We start from the raw sequence: 19,709 nt of genomic DNA, 5'->3' as shown, positions 1-19,709 counted from the left end.
AACGACCCCCCCCACCCCCAACGCCCCCCCCACCCGCACCCCCACCACCCCCACAACCCCACCTCCACCACACATGGGAGTGCATTATTGCTTGAACATTTTCATCAACCCAGTGGATTTGCCCCCCCGGTACCTGCAAGTGATCAGAGCTTCATTTCAGCCCCTAACTATTTTGTCAGATTTAAATGAAGCTTTCAAATTCAACAACATTCGTGCTCATACTCTTGCACCAAATTAATACAGATTATGTATGTTCAAAATCATTTCAAACAAGTGAAATATATAAAAATACTTTCAATCTGTGATCTGTAAAAATCCTTTAAATTCACATTAGAAATGTTTATATTACAGGCTAACACAACACAGTCCACACCACACCAATTCCAAATTTACGAGGTAAGATATCAAATCATCAATAGGGGTTGTGAGCTGAACATTTAAAATAAAAGAAATAGATACGCAAAATTTCTGAAATACTTCAGGCAAGAAATTCTGCATGAGCTCAACGCAAACATCCTTCTCATGCCTTTATGGAACTTGATGGTACACTCTTATTTTTTTTTAAATTTAGAGTACTCAATTCATCTTTTCCAATTAAGGGGCAATTTAGCATGGCCAATCCACCTACCCTGCACATCTTTGGGTTTGGGGGTGTGAAACCCACGCAGACACGGGGAGAATGTGCAAACTCCACACGGACAGTGACCCAGAGCCGGGATCGAACCTGGGACCTCGGCACCATGAGGCTGCAGGGTTAACCACTGTGCCACCGTGCTGCCTAAGGGTACACTCTTATTAATCAACAGACTAATTACACATCACTTGCATCAGCAAGTTGATAATTAGGAGAAATAGTACAAAGTGGACTACCGGTGGCGGCTATGGAGGAGTAGGTCGCACATTTGATAGCTCCCGCCTGAGACAAACTTTTGGACCTTTTTCTCCCGCTTTTTATTGGATAAATCGGTGAAGAGTGAGACCGTGAGGAGAAATCCCCCTCCAGTGTATGAAGAATTGGACCAGAAGTGGCCGTGTGAGAAGACAAAGTTTTACAGGCAAGACCCAAGCAGAGCTGGCAACGTGGAAAGCATAGCGGAGACGCAGGGCTGCGGGGAGAAGGAACAGTGGCCGACGGAGCAGCTGGTGAGGTTTTTTGAAGATTGCTTCGCCAAGCTTAAAAAGGACACGCTGGACCCGGTCTTCGAAACACCAGACGATGTATCGACTTTCATCAAGGAAAAATGACTGGATGTGAACTAAAGACACCGAACCCTTGGAAAGTATTGTTGTGGCGATTTGTTGACAATCACAGACTATTTGGTGCCATGGGTGGGAGCTATCAAGTCAGCTTGGTCAGCTGACTCACGGAAGCACAGTGGGGAGCGAGCAGGTGTTAGGCTGCAGCTTCATATGGGGGGTTGGGTGCTGTTACTGGGGGGCGGGGGGTGGCTGCTTTGCTGACAGGGGAGGAACTGTTACTAGAGGACAAATGGGAGGTCGGGGACGGAGAATGCCCGAGGGGGGGCTCAAGGAGGCCGGGGGCGCGAGCTGGAGGTTGGCCTAAAAAGGATGATGGTTAGTCTAGTCGGCAGGGTTGGAGGACCCCCCCGACCAGGCTGATTACATGGAACGTTAGAGGGTTGAATGGGTCAGTCAACAGGGCTCGCGTGTTTGCGCATTTGAGGGGGCTGATGGCGGACGTGGCAATGTTACAAGAGACACACCTAAAGGCTATAGACCAGACGAGATTGGGAAAGGAATGGGAGGCAAAGTATTCCACTCAGGGCTGTACTCAAAGACCGGGGGGGTAGCGATCCTGATCAATAAACAAGTGACATTCGAAGCAGGGAGAATCGTGTCAGACACAGGCGGTAGGTACATAATGGTGAGCGGGAAGCTGGAGGGGGTGCGGGTGGTACTCGTGAATGTATATGCTCCGAATTGGGGCGATGTGGAATTTATGAGGCGGGTGTCAGGTAAGATCCCAGACTGAAGTCACATAACCTGATCATGGGGGGAGACTTTAACACAGTCACTGACCTGGAATTGGACCGGTCAAAATCCAGAGGGTGCCAGCCGCGGCAAAGGAATTGAAGGGGTTTCTGGGACGGATGGGGGAGTCGACCCATGGAGGTTTGCACGGCCAAGGACGAAGGAGTTTTCTTTTTTCTCCCATGCAACTTGGTAATTTGGTGCAGTGAGGTGAATCAGGAATCAGGAAAGGTAAGTGGAAAATCTAATTCTGCTGTTTTTCAGTTAAAAGTGCAGTGTGGAGCTTAGTGTCTGATTGGTTGAAGCTGCCCCCACCCTAATTGCTGAGAGGCAGTTATCTGTCAGTCACCTGAGGCCTGTTTAGGGGCACAAAGGGCACCTTGTATTCTTCTCTTTGAAGTTTAGGTATTTTTTGAGTCATCGATTAGCTGAGGTCTGCATAAAAGACAGATAGAGAGCGCACACAGTAAGCTCCTGCTTTTCAAGGACACACTTCCTGAGTGAGACTCATCCAGAGTGGGGATTGAAACTTCGTAATTTGGTGCAGTGAGGTAATTTGGTGCAGAGTGTGAGGAGGTGCTTGTTAACCCTGGTAAGTGACTGGTAAGTAGTTTTTCTTTTCAGTGTCTAATTTATTTATTTTTATTTTGAAATTGTTGTTGTATAAGTTTACCTAAGGTTTCAGACATGGCAGGAGATCCCAGACCCGTGTCATGCTCCTCGTGTGCAATGTGGGAGCTCAGGGACACGTCCACTGTCCCTGGCTCTTTCACGTGCAAGAAGTGTGTTCAGTTGCAGCTCCTGTTAGACCGCTTGACGGCTCTGGAGCTGCGGATGGACTCACTTTGGAGCATCTGCGATGCTGAGGAGGTCGTGGATAGCACGTTTAGCGAGTTGGTCACACCGCAGGGGTAAGTTGCTGAGGGAGGTAGAAAATGGGTGACCAAAAGAAAGAGCAAGAGTAGGAAGGCAGTGCAGGTGTCCCCTGCGGTCATCTCCCTGCAAAACAGATATACCGCTTTGGATACTGTTGAGGAAGATGGCTCACCAGGGGAAGGCAGCAGCAGCCAGGTTCATGGCACCGTGGCTGGCTCTGCTGCACAGCAGAGCAGGAAGAAAAATGGCAGGGCTATAGTGATAGGGGACTCGATTGTAAGGGGAATAGACAGGCGGTTCTGTGGACGCAATCGAGACTCCAGGATGGTATGTTGCCTCCCTGGTGCAAGGGTCAAGGATGTCTCGGAGCAGCTGCAGGACATTCTGGGGGGGGGGGGTGAACAGCCAGCTGTCGTGGTACACATAGGCACCAACGATATAGGTAAAAAACGGGATGAGGTCCTACAAGCGGAATTCAGGGAGTTAGGAGTTAAACTAAAAAGTAGGACCTCAAAGGTAGTAATCTCAGGGTTGCTACCAGTGCCACGAGCTAGTCAGAGTAGGAATGTCAGGATAGATAGGATGAATGCGTGGCTCGAGAAATGGTGCAAGAGGGAGGGATTCAAATTCCTGGGGCATTGGGACCGGTTCTGGGGGAGGTGGGACCAGTACAAACCGGACGGTCTGCACTTGGGCAGGACTGGAACCGATGTCCTAGGGGGGGTGTTTTCTAGAGCTGTTGGGGAGGGTTTAAACTAATGTGGCAGGGGGATGGGAACCGATGCAGGAAGTTGGAAGGTAGTAAAACAGGGACAGAAGCAAAAGGAAGTAAGGGAAAAAGTGCAAGGCAGAGAAGACATAGTCAAAAATCTAAAAGGGCGACAGTACAAGGTACAGTGACTGAGGGGAGCTCAGTGAATAGGCCCAGTAATAACAAAAGGAATAAAACTGGAGATGTTAAGATTAAAAACAGAGGTAAAAAAGCAACAAAAGTGTAGTTTACCTGAATGCTCGTAGTATTCGGAATAAAGTAAATGAGTTGATGGCACAAATCATCGTAAATGACTATGATTTAGTGGCCATTACTGAAACATGGTTAAAGGATGGTCACGACTGGGAGTTAAATATCCGAGGGTATCAAACTATTCGGAAGGACAGAGTGGATGGTAAGGGAGGTGGTGTTGCTCTGTTATTTAAGGATGACATCCGGGCAATAGTAAGGGATGACATCGGTGTTATGGAGGATAAGGTTGAATCCATTTGGGTGGAAATCAGGAATAGTAAGGCGAAAAAGTCACTGATAGGAGTAGTCTATCGGCCACCAAATAGTAACGTTATGGTGGGGCAGGCAATAAACAAAGAAATAACTGATGCATGTAGAAATGGTACAGCAGTTATCATGGGGGATTTTAATCTACATGTCGATTGGTTTAACCAAGTCGGTCAAGACAACCTTGAGGAGGAGTTTATAGAATGTATCCGCGATAGTTTCCTAGAACAGTATGTAATGGAACCTACGAGGGAACAAGCGGTCCTAGATCTTGTCCTGTGTAATGAGACAGGATTGATTCATGATCTCATAGTTAGGGATCCTCTCGGAAGGAGCGATCACAATATGGTGGAATTTAAAATACAGATGGAGGGTGAGAAATTAAAATCTCACCCTCACGGGGCCTCACGGTAGCATGGTGGTTAACATCAATGCTTCACAGCTCCAGGGTCCAAGGTTCGATTCCTGGCTGGGTCACTGTCTGTGTGGAGTCTGCACGTCCTCCCAGTGTGTGCGTGGGTTTCCTCCGGGTGCTCCGGTTTCCTCCCACAGTCCAAAGATGTGCGGGTTAGGTGGATTGGCCATGCTAAATTGCCCGTAGTGTAAGGTTAATGGGGGGATTGTTGGGTTACGGGTATACGGGTTACGTGGGTTTAAGTAGGGTGATCATTGCTCGGCACAACATCGAGGGCCGAAGGGCCTGTTCTGTGCTGTACTGTTCTATGTTCTATGTTCTAAATACTAGTGTTTTGTGTTTAAACAAAGGAGATTACAAGGGGATGAGACTAAGGTAGACTGGGAGCAAAGACTTTATGGTGGAACAGTTGAGGAGCAGTGGAGAACCTTCCAAGCGATTTTTCACAGTGCTCAGCAAAGGTTTATACCAACAAAAAGGAAGGACGGTAGAAAGAGGGAAAATCGACCGTGGATATCTAAGGAAATAAGGGAGAGTATCAAATTGAAGGAAAAAGCATATAAGGTGGCAAAGATTGCTGGGAGATTAGAGGACTGGGAAATCTTTAGGGGGCAACAGAAAGCTACTAAAAAAGCTATAAATAAGAGTAAGATAGAGTATGAGAGTAAACTTGTTCAGAATATAAAAACAGACAGTAAAAGTTTTTATAAATATAGAAAACAAAAAAGAGTGGCTAAGGTAAATATTGGTCCTTTAGAGGATGAGAAGGGAGTTTTAATAATGGGAGATGAGGAAATGGCTGAGGAACTGAACAGGTTTTTTGGGTCGGTCTTCACAGTGGAAGACACAAATAACATGCCAGCGACTGATAGAAATGAGGCTATGACAGGTGAGGACCATGAGAGGATTGTTATCACTAAGGAGGTAGTGATGGGCAAGCTAATGGGGCTAAAGGTAGACAAGTCTCCTGGCCCTGATGGAATGCATCCCAGAGTGCTAAAAGAGATGGCTAGGGAAATTGCAGCTGCACTCGTGATAATTTACCAAAATTCACTAAACTCTGGGGTGGTCCCGGTGGATTGGAAATTAGCAAACGTGACACCACTGTTTAAAAAAGGAGGTAGGCAGAAAGCAGGAAATTATAGGCCAGTGAGCTTAACTTCGGTAATAGGGAAGATGCTGGAATCTATAATCAAGGAAGAAATAGCGAGGCATCTGGATGGAAATTGTCCCATTGGGCAGACGCAGCATGGGTTCATAAAGGGCAGGTCATGCCTAACTAATTTAGTGGAATTTTTTGAGGACATTACCAGTGCAGTAGATAATGGGGAGCCAATGGATGTGGTATATCTGTATTTCCAGAAAGCCTTTGACAAGGTGCCACACAAAAGGTTGCTGCATAAGATAAAGATGCATTGCATTAAGGGTAAAGTAGTAGCATGGATAGAGGATTGGTTAATTAATAGAAAGCAAAGAGTGGGGATTAATGGGTGTTTCTCTGGTTGGCAATCAGTAGCTAGTGGTGTCCCTCAGGGATCCGTGTTGGGCCCACAATTGTTCACAATTTACATAGATGATTTGGAGTTGGGGACCAAGGACAATGTGTCCAAGTTTGCAGATGACACTAAGATGAGTAGTAAAGCGAAAAGTGCAGAGGATACTGGAAGTCTGCAGAGGGATTTGGATAGGTTAAGTGAATGGGCTCGGGTCTGGCAGATGGAATACAATGTTGACAAATGTGAGGTTATCCATTTTGGTAGGAATAACAGCAAACGGGATTATTATTTAACGATAAAATATTAAAGCATGCCGCTGTTCAGAGAGACTTGGGTGTGCTAGTGCATGAGTCACAGAAGGTTGGTTTACAGGTGCAACAGGTGATTAAGAAGGCAAATGGAATTTTGTCCTTCATTGCTAGAGGGATGGAGTTGAAGACTAGGGAGGTTATGTTGCAATTGTATAAGGTGTTAGTGAGGCCACACCTGGAGTATTGTGTTCAGTTTTGGTCTCCTTACTTGAGAAAGGACGTACTGGCACTGGAGGGTGTGCAGAGGAGATTCACTAGGTTAATCCCAGAGCTGAAGGGGTTGGATTATGAGGAGAGGTTGAGTAGACTGGGACTGTACTCATTGGAATTTAGAAGGATGAGGGGGGATCTTATAGAAACATTTAAAATTATGAAGGGAATAGATAGGATAGATGCGGGTAGGTTGTTTCCACTGGCGGGTGAAAGCAGAACTAGTGGACATAGCCTCAAAATAAGGGGAAGTAGATTTAGGACTGAGTTTAGGAGGAACTTCTTCACCCAAAGGGTTGTGAATCTATGGAATTCCTTGCCCAGTGAAGCAGTTGAGGCTCCTTCATTAAATGTTTTTAAGGTAAAGATAGATAGTTTTTTGAAGAATAAAGGGATTAAGGGTTATGGTGTTCGGGCCGGAAAGTGGAGCTGAGTCCACAAAAGATCAGCCATGATCTCATTGAATGGCGGAGCAGGCTCGAGGGGCCAGATGGCCGACTCCTGCTCCTAGTTCTTATGTTCTTATGTCCACAAGGTATACTCGAAAAGCATCAACATTTTTGTTCTGAGCAGGGCTCCACTACCGGGGGTAGTGGATACTGACCACTCGTAATCGCAGTGTTGGATCATGCCCCACATTGGGTGGATCTATGGGTTAGTTTGGAGAGAGGACAACGCCCGTTATGGAGGCTGGATGTGGGGTTGTTAGCAGACGAAGCTATCTGTGGCCGGGTGAACAAATCCATCCAAAACTACCTGGAAACAAATGATACGGGGGAGGTCTCTGTAGCAACGGTTTGGAAAGCTTTGAAGACAGTGGGCAGAGGGGAATTAATCTCGATACAGACCCACAGAAAAGGCAGAATGGGCTGAGAGGGATAGGTTAGTTGAGGAGATACTCCAAGTGGACTGGAGATACTCTGAGGCCCCGGACGCGGGCCTACTGAGGGAGTGGCGGAGGTTACAAACAAAGAACAAAGAACAAAGAAAATTACAGCACAGGAACAGGCCCTTCGGCCCTCCCAGCCTGCGCCGTCCAGATCCTTTATCTAAACCTGTTGCCTATTTCCCAAGGTCTACTTCCCTCTGTTCCCGCCCGTTCATATATCTGTCTAGATGCATCTTAAATGATGCTATCGTGCCCGCCTCCCCTGGTAAAGCGTTCCAGGCACCCACCACCCTCTGCGTAAAAAACTTTCCACATACATCTCCCTTAAACTTTCCCCCTATCACATTGAAATCGTGACCCCTTGTAACTGACACCCCCACTCTTGAAAAAGCTTGTTGCTATCCACCCTGTCCATACCTCATGATTTTGTAGACCTCAATCAGGTCCCCCCTCAACCTCCGTCTTTCCAACGAAAACAATCCTAATCTACTCAACCTTTCTTCATAGCTAGCACCCTCCATACCAGGCAACATCCTGGTGAACCTCCTCTGCACCCTCTCCAAAGCATCCACATCCTTCTGGTAATGTGGCGACCAGAACTGCACGCAGTATTCCAAATGTGGCCTAACCAAAGTCCTATACAACTGTAACATGACCTGCCGACTCTTGTATTCAATACCCCGTCCAATGAAGGCAAGCATGCTGTATGCCTTCTTGACCACTCTATCGACCTGCGTTGCCACCTTCAGGGTACAATGGACCTGAACTCCCAGATCTCTCTCTCCATCAATTTTCCCCAGGACTCTTCCATTAACCGTATTTTCCTGGATTGAACTCCATCTGCCATTTCTCTGCCCAACTCTCCAATCTAGCTATATTTTGCGGTATTCTCTGACAGTCCCCCTCGCTATCTGCAACTCCACCAATCTTAGTATCATTTGCAAACTTGCTAATCAGACCACCTATACCTTCCTCCAGGTCATTTATGTATATCACAAACAGCAGTGGTCCGGGCACTGTGGAACAGGCGGAGTTTGGGTTGTTGATTACACAGAAAGCGGTAGAACAGCTGAGAAAGGCAAGGCGATTTATGAGTACGGGGAAAAGGCTAGCAGAATGTTAGCGCACCAGCTCAGAAAAAGGGAGGCGGCTAGGGAGATAGGCAGAGTAAAGAGTAGAGGTGGGATTACTGTCCTGGACCCATGTAGGGCCTTTTACAGCAAATTATATGAGTCGGTACCCCCGGCTGGGGTGGAGGGGATGAAGCAGTTTTTTGGGTCAGTTGAGGTTCCCGAGGGTGGATGAGGATCTGGTGGATAGGCTGGGTGCCCCAATTAAAATTGAGGAAGTAATTGAGGGGCTGGAGGGTATGCAGTCGGGCAAGGCCCCGGGGCCAGATGGCTACCCGGTGGAATTCTATAAGAAGTTTTCAGAGATATTGAGCCCACTGCTGGTGAAGACATTTAATGAAGGAAGAGAGAAGTCTTCCTCCCAACAATGCCGCAGGCCTCGATGTCATTGATCCTGAAACGGGAGAAGGATCCGGAGCAATGCGGGTCATACAGGCCGATTTCTCGACTGAATGTGGATGTCAAACTGCTGGCTAAGGTACTGGCCACAAGGATAGAGGACTGTGTCCTGGGGGTGATAAAGGAAGACCAGACGGGATTTGTTAAGGGAAGGCAGCTCACGGCCAATGCTCGAAGGCTTCTCTATGTTATGATGCCCTCAGAAGGAGGGGAGATGGAGGGGGTGGTAGCGATGGATGCGGAGAAGGCTTTTGATCGGGTGGAGTGGGATTACCTGTGGGAGCTGCTGGGAAGGTTTGGGTTTGGCAAGGGCTTCATTGACTGGGTGCGGTTGCTCTATCACGCACCAGTAGCGAGTGTGCGTACGAACCGGCTGAGGTTGGGGTATTTTAAACTACACCGAGGGACAAGGCAAGGGTGCCCCCTCTCCCCGCTACTGTTTGCTCTGGCCATAGAGCCATTGGCCATGGCGTTAAGAGCCTCTAGGAACTGGAAAAGGGCTGGTTCGGGGAGGTTGGAGCACCGGGTCTCGCTTTACGCAGATGACCTGCTCTTGTACCCGTTGGAGGGGATGGGGGATGTTGTGTGGATCCGTGGGAAATTTGGTATTTTTCGGAGTATAAATTGAACATAGAGAAAAGCGAGATGTTTACGATCCAGGCAAGAGGACAGGAGAAGAGACTGGGAGAGCTGCCGTTTAGAATGGTAGGAAGGAGCTTTCGATATTTGGGAATCCAGGTGGCTCGGGAATGGGACGCACTGCACAAGTTAAACCTATCCTGGCTCGTAGAACAAATGGACGAGATGGGACATGCTCCCGCTATCACTGGCGGGGAGGGTAAAGACCGTGAAAATGTTTGTCTTTCAGTGCCTCCCCATCTTCATCCCAAAGGCCTTTTTTAAATGGATGAATAAAGTTATTTTGGGCTTTGTGTGGGTGGGTAAAACCCCGTAAGTGAAGAAAGTGTTGCTGGAGCGCAGTCTGGGGGAGGGTGGGTTGGCGCTGCCGAACTTTTGCAATTACTATAGCCATATAATATAGCCATGATTAGGAAGTGGGTAGTGGGGGACGGGTCGATGTTTGAGCGAATGGAGGCGGTGTCATGTAAAGACACCAGTTTGGGAGCACTGATAATGACACCTCTTCCATTCTTGCCGGCCCAATACTCCACAAGTCCGGTGGTGGTGGCGGCTCTGAGAATCTGGGGGCAATGGAGGAGATATAAGGGAGTGGAGGGAGCATCGGTTTGGATCCCGATTTATAATAATCATTGGTTTGTACCGGGTAGGTTGGATGGTGGGTTCCGGAGATGGCAAAGGACAGGAATTAGGAGGATGGGGATCTATTTAGACGGGAGCTTGCCCAGCTTGAAAACCTTGGAGGATAAATTCAAATTGCCAGCAGGGAATGGGTTTAGGTATTTGCAGGTGCGAGACTTCCTGAGAAAACAGGTTCCAGCCTTTACGCTGCTGCCGCCGTGGGGGATACAGGACAGAGTAGTCTGGGTGGGAGAGGGGAAGGTATCAGATATTTACAGAGGACTTTTGGATGCGGAGGAAACTCCGGTGGAGGAGCTTAAGGGCAAGTGGGAGGAGAGATAGAGGCGGGTCTATGGGCGGATGCCCTGAGCAGGGTTAATACCGCCTCATCATGTGCCAGGCTCAGCCTGATACAATTTAAGGAAGTCCACCGGGCACACATGACGGTGGCCCGGATGAGCAAGTTTTTCGAGGTAGAGGATAGGTGTGCGAGGTGCGCAGGAAGCCCAGCAAATCATGTCCACCTGTTTTGGGCATGCCCGAAGCTTAGAGGGTTTGGCTAAGGCAATGTCCACGGTTCTAAAAACACGGGTGATGCCGAGTCCGGAGGTAGCGATCTTTGGAGTGTCGGAAGAGCCAGGAGTTCAGGGGGAGGAAGAGGCCGACGTCTTGGCCTTTGCCTCCCTGGTAGCCCGGAGACGGATCTTGTTAATGTGGAGGGACTCGAAGCCCCCGAGTGTAGAGACCTGGGTTAGTGACATGGCTGGGTTTCTCAGTCTCGAGAAAATAAAGTTTGCCTGAAGAGGGTCAATGGTCAGGTTCACCCGGAGGTGGCAGCCGTTCGTCGACTTTCTCGGGGAAAATGAAAATGTCAGCAGAAGCAGAATTCAAAAAGTGGGGGTGGGAGGGGTGGAGGGACCTGGGACACCCTGGCGCTGTGAAGCAACAGTGCTAACCACTGGGCTACCGTGCTGCCCACAGCAAGAGCAAGAGTGCTTTCCCCTATCCCCTTCCTGCATCCCTCGATCCAACAAACAGATCTTCATCCTGATTCGCCACCGCAAAACCCTCCGAACCCAAAACCTGCAATCCTCTGACACCTGGTGCCTGGAAACTGCCTGTCAATCTGGCCAGATGTCAAGCACGAATCAGAATTTTAAAAGGCCAATGGGGTCCTGTCATTAAATGTTGCCGGCTCATAACTTCCATGAGCCACCGTCAACCTCTTCCCAGAAATATGAAAATGAAATGAAAATGGCTTACTGTCACGAGTAGGCTGCAATGAAGTTACTGTGAAAAGCCCCTAGTCGCCACATTCCGGCGCCTGTCCGGGGAGGCTGGTACGGGAATGTCTCGCTCTTTGTATTTTCTCTTCATTTCACTGTCCAATTACCTCTTTTCTGATTTCTTACAAACATTAACAGTTCATTCATTAACTAGCTGTGAAACCTGAAGAATGAACAAACTTTTAAAACTAAATTTACAGTACCCAATTAATTTTTTTCAATTAAGGGCCAATTTAGCGTGGCCAATCCACCTACCCTTGGGGGGGGTGGGGGTTTGTGGGGGTGAGACCCACACAGACACGGGGAGAATGTGCAAACTCCACACGGACAGTGACCCAGAGCCGGGATCGAACCTGGGACCTCGGCGCCGTGAGACTGCAGTGCTAACCATTGTGCCACCGTGCTGCCTTAGGAATGAACAAACTTAACATTAGGAAAACTTAACAAAGGTCACAGTGGCTTTTCAAAAATAGTCTGTGTGCCATAATTGTGGGCTGCTGGCACACATGCCTGTTCAACAGTAACTTATTTCACCAATTGACTCGATAAATCAAACTAAATATCAAAGAATCTCAACAGTGCAGGAGGGCATTCAATCTATTGAGACTACACCAACCCTCTGAAAGAGCACCCTACCTAAACCCAATCCCCACCCTATTCCTGTAACACCACTTAACCTTTAAACAATAAAGGGCAATTAATCATGGCCAATCCACGTAACCTGCACATCTTTAGTCACTAAGCGACAATTTATCACTGCCCCGCGGGGGAGGGGGGGGGGGGGGGGGGGGGGGAGGGGGGGGAGGGGGCGGGGGGGGAGGGGGCGGGGCGGGGGGGGTGTGACATCAGACCTCTTGTGTCTTCAGTTGGAAAGGAAACAAAAGCTAATTTGGGAAGAATAAATTAACTGGGAGATCAGGTTTCAGCCTGCGGTCAGGACAAGCCGGCCTTTCATAAATTCAGGTTACTTTCAGCAGGAAAAGAGCAAACACAGAAGCTCTTGGTGAAGCTCTGTTTGTCAAACCTAAAAACTGTGAGAGCTATCTGGGCACACTGAAGAGCTAGGTGTTTAGTTTAAACCAAAGCCAACCATACCCTATTAAACCAAAGCCAACCATACCCTATTAAACCAAAGCCAACCATACCCTATTAAACCAAAGCCAACCATACCCTATTAAACCAAAGCCAACCATACCCTATTAAACCAAAGCCAACCATACCCTATTAAACCAAAGCCAACCATACTCTATTTTGGGATGTTTTTGAGTGGTCTGGAAAACGACAGCACAGGGACTGTCGTGAGCCAAGTGAAAGAGGTTCGACAGGAGTGAGTCCTGTTGGTGATAGTTGTATCAGTGAATCTTGGATTGAGCAAATCAGTTGGCAGAGGCTATTGAGGGACCAACTGTGTGATGAAGAGTGCTTGAACTCCAACCCAGAAAGATAAAATTCTGAGAGACATTGGGACTGCATGTGATGCCAGATATGTGCTTCAAGTGCTGCCTGAGAAATCGGAAATTTGTCTTCCTTGTATCAACTATTTGTCCTCTAATCTATTGGATACAATTGGATTGTCAGTTCATGTTAAATTTGTGTTGACTTGGGTTTGATTGTTGCAGTAAAAGTTTTAAAATCAGGAAATTTTTTCCATCAACAGCTTCCATTGGGGCAGTTTGGAAAGTTCCATTCTTTCACATTATTGAACTGTATCAATTGCAAACAGAGACTCACAAAGGCCACAGTATAATGAGCACCTTTGTTGGAGATTTTGCTCCTTTTTTAAACCTGTCTGGAATTAGGCTGATTCTCCTTCCTTCCCTTTCTGGAGGAGATAGCTGTAGAGGACACATGACAAAACCAGTATCAAAAACAGGTTTGTTCCTTCCTCGATTGCGGAATTGAGATTGGAAACCCGTATGAGAATTCCAGGGTACAGAGTTCCCACCACTCAGTGTCATAACACATGCCACAACCAAACACCAACATACATTAAATAAATGCAATACCAAAAAACAACAGAAACAAAAAGGCCTTGAAGTTACCAAAGAAAACAAGTTTGTTGCAAAAATTCTGTTGGACATTTCAGAGCAGAAAATTCAGTCAGAAAAATTGTAACAATCTTGATACTTTATTTAATCATTACTTGTTCCCCACTTCAACAGGATCAAGTCATAAAAAGAGAGGGAAAGTGTCATACCTGCTCAGTGATAGACAAAGCATCATGTTGCTCTGTCAGATCGCCAGTTTCCATTGCACATCACTGAAAGAAAAAAAGTTAATTTGCGTTATTGCATAATGGGGAACAGAATACAAATAATGAATTTAGGTTCAATAGTATTAGGAACAAAGAAGAACAAAGAACAAAGAAAAGTACAGCACAGGAACAGGCCCTTCGGCCCTCCAAGCCTGTGCCGACCATGTTGCCCGTCTAAACTAAAATCTTCTACACTTCCGGGGTCCGTATCCCTCTATTCCCATCCTATTCATAGTAAGAAGTCTTACAACACCAGGTTAAAGTCCAATAGGTTTGTTTCAAACACGAGCTTTCGGAGCGCAGCTCCTTCCTCAGGTGAATGGCGAGGTATGAGACCTGAGGAAGGAGCTGCGCTCTGAAAGCTCGTGTTTGAAACAAACCTGTTGGACTTTAACCTGGTGTTGTAAGACTTCTTACTGTGCTCACCCCAGTCCAACGCCGGAATCTCCACATCATCCTATTCATGTATTTGTCAAGATGCCCCTTAAATGTCACTATCGTCCCTGCTTCCACCACCTCCTCCGGCAGCGAGTTCCAGGCACCCACTACCCTCTGTGTAAAAAAACTTGCCTCGTACATCTCCTCTAAACCTTGCCCCTCGCACCTTAAACCTATGCCCCCAAGTAATTGACCCCTCTACCCTGGGGAAAAGCCTCTGACTATCCACTCTGTCTATGCCCTCATAATTTTGTAGACCTCTATCAGGTCGCCCCTCAACCTCCGTCGTTCCAGTGAGAACAAACCGAGTTTATTCAACCGCTCCTCATAGCTAATGCCCTCCATACCAGGCAACATCCTGGTAAATCTCTTCTGCACCCTCTCTAAAGCCTCCACATCCTTCTGGTAGTGTGGCGACCAGAATTGAACAGTATACCCCAAGTGTGGCCTAACTAAAGTTCTATACAGCTGCAACATGACTTGCTAATTCTTATACTCAATGCCCCGGCCAATGAAGGCAAGCATGCCGTATGCCTTCTTGACTACCTTCTCCACCTGTGTTGCCTCTTTCATTGACCTGTGGACTTGTACACCTAGATCTCACGGACTGTCAATATTCTTGAGCGTTCTACCATTCACTGTATATTCCCTACCTGCATTAGACCTTCCAAAATGCATTACCTCACATTTGTCCAGATTAAACTCCATCTGCCATCTCTCCACCCAAGTCTCCAAACGAACTAAATCCTGCTGTATCCTCTGACAGTCCTCATCGCTATCCGCAATTCCACCAACCTCTGTGTCGTCCGCAAACGTACTAATCAGACCAGTTACATTTTCCTCCAAATCACGAACAGCAAAGGTCCCAGCACTGATCCCTGCGGAACACCACTAGTCACAGCCCTCCAATTAGAAAAGCACCCTTCCATTGCTACTCTCTGCCTTCTATGACCGGGCCAGTTCTGTATCCACCTTGCCAGCACACCCCTGGTCCCGTGTGACTTCACCTTTTGTACCAGTCTACCATGAAGGACCTTGTCAAAGGCCTTACTGAAGTCCATATAGACAACATCCACTGCCCTACCGGCATCAATCAGCTTTGTAACATAAAATCACTTTGGTTACCATCTATATATATGGTTCAAAAATGATTGTGCACCATTGTACTGAATATGTCGAAAATATTCTCATGACTATAAATTCTCAATAATATTTATCCATCAACTGCTGCAAAACTGCAACTTATGTAGACAACACCTTCTTATTAAAACTGAAATATGTTTGGTAGAAAATAGCTACTGCAAATTAATTTAATTGGTGTATTATTTATGAAGCTGATTTTCCTGAACATTTCTCCTTTCCCCCCTTTGATCATCTCAACTCTTGTTCCTCCCCTCTCGCCTCTCAATCAAATTCCTCGTTCTCCTGAGTACAAGAAAAATGTTCTCACTGAGATTTCCTCACAGCCTCCCTCCCTCAGCATCTGCATAAAACCACAGGAAAGCTCCAAGTGTAGAATGAGGCCATTCAGCCCGTTGTGTCTCTGCCAGCCAAAAGAAAGAAAACAGAAAATAGTCGCTCATTTGAATCCCACCTTTCACCACCTGGTCCATCGCCTTACCCTCTGGGTGAAGATTTTTCCTCATATCCCCTTTAATCCTATTGCCAATCGCCTTAAATATATGCCCACCAGCCCACCCCACCCCCCCCCCCCCCCCCCCCCCCCCCCCGCCGGTAATTGGCACCTCAGCAGGGGAAAACAAGTTTTTCTTGTCCACCCAGTCTATGCCCCTTATAATCTTCGACACCTCGGTTTGAAGGAAAACAGCCCCCGTTTCTCCAATCTCTCCTCATAGCTGCAATTTTCCAGCCCCGACAACACTTGTAAATCTCCTCTGCACTGTATCCAGAGCACTGTATCCAGTGTATCCAGAGCACTGTATCCAGTGTATCCAGAGAGAGCACTGTATCCAGTGTATCCAGAGCACTGTATCCAGTGTATCCAGAGCACTGTATCCAGTGTATCCAGAGCACTGTAGCCAGTGTATCCAGAGCACTGTGTCCACTGTATCCAGAGCACTGTGTCCACTGTATCCAGAGCACTGTGTCCACTGTATCCAGAGCACTGTGTCCAGTGTATCCAGAGCACTGTAGCCAGTGTATCCAGAGCACTGTAGCCAGTGTATCCAGAGCACTGTAGCCAGTGTATCCAGAGCACTGTAGCCAGTGTATCCAGAGCACTGTAGCCAGTGTATCCAGAGCACTGTATCCAGTGTATCCAGAGCACTGTAGCCAGTGTATCCAGAGCACTGTAGCCAGTGTATCCAGAGCACTGTAGCCAGTGTATCCAGAGCACTGTAGCCAGTGTATCCAGAGCACTGTAGCCAGTGTATCCAGAGCACTGTAGCCAGTGTATCCAGAGCACTGTAGCCAGTGTATCCAGAGCAATTCTGTCCTTCCTGTAATGTGTGTAGTGTTGGTCACCACAAAACTCCACCTGAAACCTAACCAGTGTTTGAAACAGTTCCATCATTACATCCCTGCTTTTCTGTTTAATCCCTCGCCCAATAAAGGAAAACATTCCATCTGCTTTCTTCACCACTTTGTCCACCTCTCCTGTCACCTTCAGGGACCTGTTGACATCTATTCCAAGGTCTCACTCTTCCTCAACCCCTCTCCATATCTTCCCGTTTATTGAGTATTCCCTTTGTTTGCCCTCTCCAAATGCATCACCCCACATGGATTTAATTCCATTTATTCCTTTTCTACCCACTCAACCACGGATATCATTCCAGAGCTGACAGCTATCCTTTTCACAATGAACTACACGGCCATCTTTGTGTTGTCTGCAAATTCTCCAATCATTCCACCCACATTTAAGTCTAAATCATTAATATATACAACAAACAGAAAGATGCTCAACACTGAGCCCCATGGAACATCAATGGAAGCCACTTTCCATTTGCAAAAATATCCATCGACCCTTTGTTTCCGGTCACTGGGCCCATTTTGGATCCAACCTGCCACCTTCCCCTGTATCACACAAGACCAGTCTGACCAGTCTGCCATGTGGGACCTTGTCAAAGGCCTTACTGAAATCCATATAAGAAGTCTTACAACACCAGGTTAAAGTCCAACAGGTTAAAGTCCAACAGTTGAAAGGAATTCAGGACCGGCATGTTCCTGTGAGGAAGAAGGATAAATACGGCAAATTTCGCGAACCTTGGATAACGAGGGATATTGTAGGCCTCGTCAAACAGAAAAAGGAGGCATTTGTCAGGGCTAGTAGGTTGGGAACAGACGAAGCCTGTGTGGAATATAAGGAAAGTAGGAAGGAACTTAAGCAAGGAGGCAGGAGGGTGAGAAGAGGTCACGAAAAGTCATTGGCAAATCGGGTTAAGGAAAATCCCAAGGCTTTTAACACACACATAAAAAGCTAGAGGGTAGCCAGGGAAAGGGTTGGCCCACTGAAGGACAGGCAAGGGAATCTATGTGTGGAGCCAGAGGAAATGGACGAGGTACTAAATGAATACTTTGCATCAGTATTCACCAAAGAGAAGGAATTGGTGGATGTTGAGTCTGGAGAAGGGTGTGTAGAAAGCCTGGGTCACATTGAGATCCAAAAAGACGAGGTGTTGGGCGTCTTGAAAAATATTAAGGTAGATAGGTCCCCAGGGCTGGATGGGATCTACCCCAGAATACTGAAGGAGGCTAGAGAGGAAATTGCTGAGACCTTGACAAAAATCTTTGGATCCTCACTGTCTTCAGGTGATGTTCTGGAGGACTGGAGAATAGCCAATGTTGTTCCTTTGTTTAAGAAGGGTAGCAGGGATAATCCAGGGAACTACAGGCCGGTGAGCCTTACGTCAGTGGTAGGGAAATTACTGGAGAGAATTCTTTGAGACAGGATCTACTCCCATTTGGAAGCAAATGGACGTATTAGTGAGAGGCAGCGTGGTTTTGTGAAGTGTCTCACTAACTTGATAGAGTTTTTCGAAGAGGTCACAAAGATGATTGATGCAGGTAGGGCAGTGGATGTTGTCTATATGGACTTCAGTAAGGCCTTTGACAAGGTCCCTCATGGTAGACTGGTACAAAAGGTGAAGTCACACGGGATCAGAGGTGAGCTGGCAAGGTGGATACAGAACTGGCTAGGTCATAGAAGGCAGTGAGTAGCAATGGAAGGGTGCTTTTCTAATTGGAGGGCTGTGACTAGTGGTGTTCCGCAGGGATCAGTGCTGGGACCTTTGCTGCTCATAGTATATATAAATGATTTGGAGGAAAATATAACTGGTCTGATTAGTAAGTTTGCAGACGACACAAAGGTTGGTGGAATTGCGGATAGCGATGAGGACTGTCAGAGGATACAGCAGGATTTAGATCGTTTAGAGACTTGGGTGGAGAGATGGCAGATGGAGTTTAATCTGGACAAATGTGAGGTAATGCATTTTGGATGATCTAATGCAGGTAGGGAATATACAGTGAATGGTAGAATCCTCAAGAGTATTGAAAGTCAGAGAGATCTAGGTGTACAAGTCCACAGGTCACTGAAAGGGGCAACACAGGTGGAGAAGGTAGTCAAGAAGGCATACAGCATGCTTGCCTTCATTGGCCGGGGCATTGAGTAGACGAATTGGCAAGTCATGTTGCAGCTGTATAGAACCTTAGTTAGACCACACTTGGAGTATAGTGTTCAATTCTGGTCGCCACACTACCAGAAGGATGTGGAGGCTTTAGAGAGGGTGCAGAAGAGATTTACCAGGACGTTGCCTGGTATGGAGGGCATTAGCTATGAGGACGGTTGAATAAACTCGGTTTGTTCTCACTGGAACGACGGAGGTTGAGGGGCGACCTGATAGAGGTCTACAAAATTATGAGGGGCATAGACAGTGTGGATAGTCAGAGGCTTTTCCCCAGGGTAGAGGGGTCAATTACTAGAGGGCATAGGTTTAAGGTGCGAGGGGCAAGGTTTAGAGGAGATGTACGAGGCAAGTTTTTTTACACAGAGGGTAGTGGGTGCCTGGAACTCGCTGCCGGAGGAGGTGGTGGAAGCAGGGACGATAGTGACATTTAAGGGACATCTTGACAAATACATGAATAGGATGGGAATAGAGGGATACGGGCCCCGGAAGTGTAGAAGATTTTAGTTTAGACAGGCAGCATGGTCGGCACAGGCTTGGAGGGCCGAAGGGCCTGTTCCTGTGCTGTACTGTTCTTTGTTCTTTGTTCTTAATATTCCACATTCCTCCTCTTTAACTAGAATGTCTGCTTCATCCCTCTCCTTAGTCAAGTCAGAGACAAAGCACTGATTGAGAACCTGACAGCACCACTGAATGAATGCACAAGTTACCATGATAGACCCGAGCTTTTCCTTAGTTATTCTCTTCCTCGGTGATTTCATTCTCTATCCCCCCTCACCGTTCTCTCTCTCTCTCTCTCCTCTGAGTTCACTGCTCTCTAATCCTCCCCAAATCTCTCCCTCC

At 47.2% G+C, this 19,709-nt stretch overlaps 1 protein-coding gene across 1 annotated transcript in view; it reads right to left on the bottom strand.

Moving 5' to 3' along the window:
* The window catches only part of LOC119958231 (POU domain, class 6, transcription factor 1-like), a 410,189-nt gene that overhangs the window by 329,593 nt on the left and 60,887 nt on the right, over nucleotides 1-19,709 (bottom strand). The window contains 1 exon segment of the mRNA XM_038786639.1: nucleotides 13,732-13,794. Within this exon segment, the coding sequence (XP_038642567.1) occupies nucleotides 13,732-13,785 (54 nt within the window). The 5' untranslated portion in view covers nucleotides 13,786-13,794.

Source organism: Scyliorhinus canicula, chromosome 28 (genome assembly GCF_902713615.1).
Source record: "Scyliorhinus canicula chromosome 28, sScyCan1.1, whole genome shotgun sequence".
Taxonomy (NCBI): domain Eukaryota; kingdom Metazoa; phylum Chordata; class Chondrichthyes; order Carcharhiniformes; family Scyliorhinidae; genus Scyliorhinus; species Scyliorhinus canicula.
This window is presented reverse-complemented; position numbering and strand designations above follow the sequence as displayed.